We start from the raw sequence: 9447 nt of genomic DNA, 5'->3' as shown, positions 1-9447 counted from the left end.
ATTCCCCATGGCTCCAAATGGTGAAGGTGTCATCAACATATCTGAACCATACAGCACCAAAAAAGCCAACTACAACATTCACACTGGCCTCCAAATGACAAGTGTTCTTCTCTCACCCTGGACTTTCCACAGATATATATTATTTATTAGGCTTGATCGATCCATGAAAAATTTGATTCTAAACTCGTTTCAAAACTAGAGGGGGCAGTTTTTCGTTTTTGTTGCTAATAACGAATTTGGCCCCCAAAATTTTTCGAAATTAACGAAAATTCGTTATTTTCGAAATTAATTCGTTAATGGCGGACGCGCATGCGCGGTGGCCCAAAAACAGCCCGAAGGGGGGGGACTTAGGGGGCTCTCCCGCCCTCATTTTTTGAGTGATCTTCTTCAAACTTGGTACAGTGGTAGAACACATTTAACACTGATAGCTCACCAAAATGTGGAACGTTTCCCTTATCCTCTGATTTTTGGCAAATTTTCATAGCTTTTATAATGAACCATTTTTTAATAATTGCAGAAATCTGTTCCTGGTTTGAAAGTCTTATTTCCTGTTAAATTGGGTTGTCTTTACTGTGAAAGTCATTGCTCTACTTTAGAAACTTTGTTTTTGTGGCTGAAACTTTGTTTAATTGGTGTAGTCCCTGCATATGTGTGTGTGTAAAGGTATCCCTTGACGTTAAGTTCGGTCATGTCTGACTCTGGGGGTTGTGCTCACCTCCATTTCTAAACCCAAGAGCCAGTGTTGTCCATAGACACCTCCAAGGTCATGTGGTCGGCATGACTACATGGAGTGCCATTACCTTCCCGCCACAGCGGTACCTATTCATCTACTCACATTGGCATGTTTTCAAGCTGCTAGGTTGGCAGAAGCTGGAGCTAACAGCGGGCGCTCACTCTGCTCCCGGGATTTGAACCTGGGACCTTTCAGTCTGCAAGTTCAGCAGCTCAATGGTCTTTGCCTTGGCTGCCTTCCAGATCAGGCTTATAACCAGCCTATTATGGGCCACAAATTAAAGAAAATTCAATCCCATTTAAGCACAACATGAACAGTTTTGATGCCAAAACCATAAACTCTGTTTATTAAACTCTACGATCCAAACTTTAGAACAACTTGCAAACAATTGAAGGTTAGACCACAGTAATAATAACCAATTCTATTCCTTTCCAAAATTTAAACATAAAATAGTATCTTTCTTTCCAATAGCATATAAACTTTTCCTTTCTTTACAAAACAAAATTCTAGACAGTAGCCATTTAGAAGATATTTCTATATTTTCCCTGCAAAGGATAGGGCTGCATCCCTCTGGAGACACACATGATAACCCGGACATGATATAAGGCACTTATATACGTTAAATAAACATGATGTCATTGCATATATAAAAGAAGCATGATATTAGGCAATTATAGTTGCAAATAATATAATTAAACATGTAAAAATTATACATCCATACATAAAAGAAACATGTAAAGTAACTGCATATATAAAACACAATATAAAATATGATATAAGGCAATTACAGATGTCAAAGGAACGTGATATTACATATGTAAAAAACCTGATTATATGTATAAAAAAGCATGATACAAGGTGTCAGGATCTAGGCTGCTGGGCACCAATAACCATACACTGAGGCCAGATTCTATCTAATATCTTTATTAAAGGAATATATAAAGTCAATAAAAACAAGTGTAGAATAAAGTTCAGAAGCAGACCTTTCAAATGAGGCCAAATATAGTCCAGCAGATTATTGTCCAATATGAAATATTAGAGTCCAAAGATTATAATCCAATAACCGCAACACACGCTTTGCCAAGCAAAGCGTTGGGAAAACAGAAAAAGTCTTGAATCCAATGAAGCTTGACACAAGGCTGAAAGTTACTTGGAACGTGGCTGGAGCTGTGGCTAAAGGCAAAGCAACTTGAAGCATGGAACAAGATCTGTGGTAAATCCGTGAGACGAGGACAAGGCTTGGAACTAGATTCAGGAGGCAAGGAACAGGATTCGAAGTCCACACACACATGACCTCTCTCCAGGAGCTGACGAATTGACTCCGCAAGGAATCCTTCGCGCAATTTCCCTATATTGGGTCTCGTTTCCCCAAACAACAATCACTTTCCCTAGAGAACAGGGAGCGAAGGAAACCAGCTTGCAGGTGCAAGACTCCCCGTATTTTCTCAGGGGAAATACTTCTAATCAGTGGCATATTTGGCAGCAAGGCGAGCACTACTTCTAAATTTTTCTCTCGATCCTCTATCAGTCGTGTAAGCCTGTTTTCTCCCATAAGGGGGAGAGTTCCCACCAAGGTCAGGTTTAATTGGTTCTTGGACTAGAACTTCAGGCAGCTGCCAAGGCTCTGACTCCGACCGGAAATCTGGGGAAAACTCCATATTTTCCTCCTCATCTGCCACAATACTGTCAGGAATAGGACTGCAGGGCCCATGAGTCATCACACTAGGCAACTGACACATCTAAAAGAAACACAATATAATTAACCTAGGTACAACAAATGTGAAAGAAGGCAACAATATACATAAAAAAACATTTCTGGACTCACAAATGTAGTCTAAGAGAATTGGGGTTCCATTCTCCAAACCTGAAACAAAGTGGGAGGAAATGTAAAGAGTGTTAATGATGCTCGAAATCAAATGTTGTTCTTTTACAAAGTCAAACTAAAACTAAGAATAAATGCTTCGGTCTTCTCCTGATCTTCTTATCTCCTCACCTTGCGTCCAGCCGAGTTACGTCCGCACTTGCGATACAGCGACCTCTTCCCTTGGCTCAGTGGGCAGTATTTTAAAGTATGGGCCTTTTCGCCCGTGGCACCGCAGAGCGGACAGGTGTATTTGCGCAAGATGGGGCACTCCACGGTGCCGTCCATCCCCTTCAGCCGGTGGGACGAATAGACCTGCTTGGATTCCCCGTTGTGTTTGCAGAAATTGCAAATCTCCTTGTTTTGGGAAGCCTGGCCATTGGCACTACCTTTGGAGCTCTTGCTGCTGGAACTGCTTCCATTAACCCATTGTGATGCTGTTTCAAAGTTGTCCTCGTTGAGGACTAGCTGCATGTCGTACTCCATTGTGTCCCAACTCTGAGATGGAAATGGGACCTTCTTGCGTTCCGCGATGATCTCCGTAACCACTTTCGCAAGGCTCAGATAGCCCTTCCATCTGTCAAACTCCCTGAACATGGAAGGGGCATAATGTGGCACGTGCATGGCTGATCTGGAGAGCATGGTGCCAATTCTACCCTGGTGTGGACACACACTGAATGCCACATATTGGAGGCGGAGTCTTTGTTTTATATATAAGGGGAGGGGTTCCAAACCTTTCACATTGGACCCTCCCATCTATTTTTACCCTCCTTTGCCCTAGATTTAACCCCCACATGTCTAGACAATCACAGCTTTTCAAGGAAGAGTTTGGTTTTTCCAATTTTTTAACTTCGGAGGTAATGCCACAGTTTCTCCCTTGAGGCAGTGGTTCTCGACTTGTGGGTCCCCAGATGTTTTGGCCTTCAACTCCCAGAAATCCTAACAGCTGGTAAAATGGCTGGGATTTCTGGGACTTGTAGGTAAAAACACCTGGAGATCCACAGGTTGAGAAACACTGCCTTAAGGGAACGTTAGCAGTTGTGGTTCTGTTTGTCCATCCAAGAATGAGTTGAATTTCTGCCTTGGATGAAATAGCAACATTGCACATCCAACGTTTGCAAAAGTCCTGAAGGACGGATCCAGTAATGATGAAGCCTGCAAGAGTGTTATATTGCTTTTGCATGGCAGAATAGCATTGGACTGGATGGTCTCTTCTACCTTTATGATTCTATGATGTTTGGCGCCATGACTCTATGATTCTATCATTTTAGGATTCTAGGACTTTTGGGATGATTCTGTTACTTGGTTCTTTGAGTCTATGACTTTAGGGACCATGTTTCTATTATTCCATGACTTCTGTGACCATATTTCTATGACTTTTGTGACCATTCATGGGCCATCTGGCTAGTATTCCGGGACGGTAAATGATATATCGGTTACAGCACCAGATATTTCTGGATACAGTAGAGTCTCGCTTATCCAACATTAACGGGCCAGCAGAACGTTGGATAAGCAAATATGTTGGATGATAAGGAGACATTAAGGAAAAGCCTTTTGAACAGCAAATTAGGTTATTTTTCAAATTAAGCCCCAAAAAATCTTGTTTAACAGCAAATTAGACAGAAAAGGTAGTTCAATACGCAGTAATATTACGTAGTAATTACGAATTTAGCAACAAAATATCACAATATATTGAAAACATTGACTACAAAAATAAGTTGGATAATCCAGAACATTGGATAAGCGAGTGTTGGATGAGTGAGACTCTACTGTATATTGTTTTTGCATGGCAGAATGGCGTTGGACTGGATGGTCTCTTCTAGCTTTATGATTATATGATGTTTGGTGCCATGTTTCTATGATTCTATCATTATGTTGTCGAGCAATTTAGAACAGTATAGGATACCGCTAACTGTTTCTTTGAGTGGTGTTCTGTGGAAACACAACCCGCCCATCCTCCCACGCTGATTTCATGAAAATAAAAGAAAAGAAATAATAAGCCACATCCGGCAAGGCCCACACACTGAAATACTAGGCCGGCCATCGTTGGCCGGCAAGCTTCCCTGAGTGGAAGAAATAGAGGCCGCCGCCCCAAAGAAGGGTTCTGTGCAAGATTGCACCAAGGGGTAAAGAACGACAGCCGCGAGAGAAGACAGAGGCGGTGCATCGTGGGAAACACGTCGACCACGTAGGCCGACAAGGCCCACACGTTGAAATACTAGGCGTGCCACCGTTGGCCGGCACGCTTCCCTGTGAGGAAGAAAGAGGGGCCGCCGCCCCAAAGGAGGCTTCTGTGCAAAATCGCATAAAGGGGTAAAGAACGACAGCCGGCGAGAGAAGAGAGAGGCGGTGCATCGTGGGAAACCCGACCACGTAGGCCGAGAGGCAGCAAAAAGAAAAGAAAAGAAAAGAAAAGAAAGAAAAAAGCCACAGGCGACAAGGCCCATACATTAAGCCGGGCCGGCCACTGTTTGCCGGCACGCATCCCTGAGAGAGAGAGAGAGAGAGAAAAAAAACCAGAGGACACCGCCCCAAAGGAGGCTTCTGTGCAAAATAGCATAAAGGGCTAAAGAACGACAGCCGGCGAGAGAAGAGAGAGGCGGTACATCGGGGAAACTCGGCCACGTAGGCCGAGAGGCAGCAAAGACCAAAGAAAAGACAGAAAAAGCCACCGCCAAAAAGGCCCACACTATAAAATACTAGGCCGGCCACCGTTGGCCGGCACGATTCCCAGACAGGAAGAAAGAGGGGCCGTCGCCCCAAAGGAGGCTTCGGTGCAAACTCGCATAAAGGGGTAAAGAACGACAGCCGAGAGAGAAGAGAGAGGCGGTGCATCGGGGGAAACTCGGCCACGTAGGCCGAGAGGCAGCAAAGACCAAAGAAAAGACAGAAAAAGCCACCGCCAAAAAGGCCCACACTATAAAATACTAGGCCGGCCACCGTTGGCCGGCACGATTCCCAGACAGGAAGAAAGAGGGGCCGTCGCCCCAAAGGAGGCTTCGGTGCAAACTCGCATAAAGGGGTAAAGAATGACAGCCGAGAGAGAAGAGAGAGGCGGTGCATCGGGGGAAACTCGGCCACGTAGGCCGAGAGGCAGCAAAGACCAAAGAAAAGACAGAAAAAGCCACCGCCAAAAAGGCCCACACTATAAAATACTAGGCCGGCCACCGTTGGCCGGCACGATTCCCAGACAGGAAGAAAGAGGGGCCGCCGCCCCAAAGGAGGCTTCGGTGCAAACTCGCATAAAGGGGTAAAGAACGACAGCCGAGAGAGAAGAGAGAGGCGGTGCATCGGGGGAAACTCGGCCACGTAGGCCGAGAGGCAGCAAAAAGAAAAGAAAAGAAAAGAAAAGAAAGAAAAAAGCCACAGGCGACAAGGCCCATACATTAAGCCGGGCCGGCCACTGTTTGCCGGCACGCATCCCTGAGAGAGAGAGAGAGAGAGAAAAAAAACCAGAGGACACCGCCCCAAAGGAGGCTTCTGTGCAAAATAGCATAAAGGGCTAAAGAACGACAGCCGGCGAGAGAAGAGAGAGGCGGTACATCGGGGAAACTCGGCCACGTAGGCCGAGAGGCAGCAAAGACCAAAGAAAAGACAGAAAAAGCCACCGCCAAAAAGGCCCACACTTTAAAATACTAGGCCGGCCACCGTTGGCCGGCACGATTCCCAGACAGGAAGAAAGAGGGGCCGTCGCCCCAAAGGAGGCTTCGGTGCAAACTCGCATAAAGGGGTAAAGAACGACAGCCGAGAGAGAAGAGAGAGGCGGTGCATCGGGGGAAACTCGGCCACGTAGGCCGAGAGGCAGCAAAGACCAAAGAAAAGACAGAAAAAGCCACCGCCAAAATGGCCCACACTATAAAATACTAGGCCGGCCACCGTTGGCCGGCACGATTCCCAGACAGGAAGAAAGAGGGGCCGTCGCCCCAAAGGAGGCTTCGGTGCAAACTCGCATAAAGGGGTAAAGAACGACAGCCGAGAGAGAAGAGAGAGGCGGTGCATCGGGGGAAACTCGGCCACGTAGGCCGAGAGGCAGCAAAGACCAAAGAAAAGACAGAAAAAGCCACCGCCAAAAAGGCCCACACTATAAAATACTAGGCCGGCCACCGTTGGCCGGCACGATTCCCAGACAGGAAGAAAGAGGGGCCGCCGCCCCAAAGGAGGCTTCGGTGCAAACTCGCATAAAGGGGTAAAGAACGACAGCCGAGAGAGAAGAGAGAGGCGGTGCATCGGGGGAAACTCGGCCACGTAGGCCGAGAGGCAGCAAAAAGAAAAGAAAAGAAAAGAAAAGAAAGAAAAAAGCCACAGGCGACAAGGCCCATACATTAAGCCGGGCCGGCCACTGTTTGCCGGCACGCATCCCTGAGAGAGAGAGAGAGAGAGAAAAAAAACCAGAGGACACCGCCCCAAAGGAGGCTTCTGTGCAAAATAGCATAAAGGGCTAAAGAACGACAGCCGGCGAGAGAAGAGAGAGGCGGTACATCGGGGAAACTCGGCCACGTAGGCCGAGAGGCAGCAAAGACCAAAGAAAAGACAGAAAAAGCCACCGCCAAAAAGGCCCACACTTTAAAATACTAGGCCGGCCACCGTTGGCCGGCACCCTTCCCAGAGAAAGAGAGAGAAGACCAAAAAAAAGGAAATGTGGGCCCAAGCCCCTCAGACCCGGGGGGCCGGCCACCGTTGGCCGGCCCCACGCCCACACGCCGCAACCCACGGGGAAGGGCAGGCTTTCTTCACGTCTGCTTGCAAAATGTGGGCCCAAGCCCCTCAGACCCGGGGGGCCGGCCACCGTTGGCCGGCCCCACGCCCACACGCCGCAACCCACTGGGAAGGGCAGGCTTTCTTCACGTCTGATTGCAAAATGTGGGCCCAAGCCCCTCAGACCCGGGGGGCCGGCCACCGTTGGCCGGCCCCACGCCCACACCGCTGGACTCACAGGGGGAAGGGCATGCTTTCTTCACGTCTGCTTGCAAAATGTGGGCCCAAGCCCCTCAGAGCCGGGGGGCCGGCCACCGTTGGCCGGCCCCACGCCCACACGCCGCAACCCACGGGGAAGGGCATGCTTTCTTCACGTCTGCTTGCAAAATGTGGGCCCAAGCCCCTCAGACCCGGGGGGCCGGCCACCGTTGGCCGGCCCCACGCCCACACGCCGCAACCCACGGGGAAGGGCAGGCTTTCTTCACGTCTGATTGAAAAATGTGGGCCCAAGCCCCTCAGACCCGGGGGGCCGGCCACCGTTGGCCGGCCCCACGCCCACACCGCTGGACCCACAGGGGGAAGGGCATGCTTTCTTCACGTCTGCTTGCAAAATGTGGGCCCAAGCCCCTCAGACCCGGGGGGCCGGCCACCGTTGGCCGGCCCCACGCCCACACCGCTGGACCCACAGGGGGAAGGGCATGCTTTCTTCACGTCTGCTTGCAAAATGTGGGCCCAAGCCCCTCAGACCCGGGGGGCCGGCCACCGTTGGCCGGCCCCACGCCCACACCGCTGAACCCAGAGGGGGAAGGGCATGCTTTCTTCACGTCTGCTTTCAAAATGTGGGCCCAAGCCCATCAGACCCGGGGGGCCGGCCACCGTTGGCCGGCCCCACGCCCACACACCACAACCCATGACACAAAGATACACTCCATAACAGCAAACCGTCTATCCTCTGGAAAAATCTAGCCATTTCTGTAGTCAATGATTCCATTATATTGTGATATTTTGAAGCTAAATTCATAAAGTAAGCAATAGCAACATATCATTTCAGCATATAGAACGACTTCTTATGTCTCCTTGGTTGTATAACATGCATTTATGGTGCTTTATTTGGATAATAATAACCTGATATGATGTGTTATATGCTTTTCTTCAACAAGTCCAATCCAAGAAATCTGCTTATTTCAGCAGTGGTAGGCCCGTTTGGCTTTGATCAGTGAGACTCTTCTGTGTTCATGTTGGGTCAATAAGACATAAGATATAACTGAAGTCACAGTCAGCATACAGCATTACCAGCTTAAAAAACAGTGGTGTAAAAACACGGCTCGAGTCCGAGGACTGAAGAGGAGGTAGTTTGACAGTTAAAAAACTATACAGTGCGAAATACTATTGGCCTGTCAAGCTATTCTTAAATAGGCTACAAACGACCACACAGACCTATAATGCTTTTTGGAGGGGGAAGGTTTTAAGGCTCTGATGTTAGGCACATGTTTCCATGCAGTTCCACTGCAGGTAAGACTAGTGTGTTCTTCAGGGGTTATTAAAGTTCTCCTGCAGATGACCTGGATAGAGGGAAATGACTTCAGTTGGTTGGTATACATACAGTTTAAGTAAACTTGAGGAAGTACAATTATGAAAGATATAATGTGTTATGTAGTAGAAAGTAATTCAAAGTAGAAACAAAGCAGAAATGTGGATTCCAAAGGAAACATGAAGGCATTATTAAGTAATTGTTTTTAATAGCAAAAGAGATTCTGAGTGGATTGATTCTCTACTTCTTACTCTGCGTAAGATTATCATCACATGCTCTCGACTACACCCGCACAAGGCAATGGTACAGTAAAAGAAGACAATTTTGAGAAGTGGTAAAGGCCAAGGTGTCCCACTTCTTTCAGTGATTCCGCGTGCGCGGCCAGAGGGCGAGGGGAACAGCAAGAAACAGTTTCCACGAGACGGAACTTGCGCCCACTCCTTGAAAGCAGCCGCAAAGGCACACGCCCTGACGGGCAATCGGCAACGTCCGTGTGCGCGGACAGTGGGCAAGGGGAACCAAAGGCGGCCGTTCTGCCGCCACATCGTTGAGTACACTTCCTTTTAAGATGAATGGGACACTGTCCCACAGTCTGTGATCACTCCACCCTCGTTATTACCAACAGAC

The 9447-nt window shown here is 48.1% G+C and overlaps 1 protein-coding gene across 1 annotated transcript; it reads right to left on the bottom strand.

Annotated features, from left to right (window-relative positions):
* Positions 1-1056: 1056 nt before the first annotated feature.
* LOC134297589 (nanos homolog 2-like) lies at positions 1057-5613 on the bottom strand. The gene has a single exon (XM_062975507.1). The coding sequence runs from the start codon at positions 3348-3350 to the stop codon at positions 2715-2717; it is 636 nt and encodes a 211-aa protein (XP_062831577.1). The 5' UTR covers positions 3351-5613; the 3' UTR covers positions 1057-2714.
* Positions 5614-9447: the final 3834 nt, after the last annotated feature.

Source organism: Anolis carolinensis, chromosome 3 (assembly GCF_035594765.1).
Source record: "Anolis carolinensis isolate JA03-04 chromosome 3, rAnoCar3.1.pri, whole genome shotgun sequence".
In the NCBI taxonomy this organism is placed as follows: Eukaryota; Metazoa; Chordata; class Lepidosauria; order Squamata; family Dactyloidae; genus Anolis; species Anolis carolinensis.
This window is presented reverse-complemented; position numbering and strand designations above follow the sequence as displayed.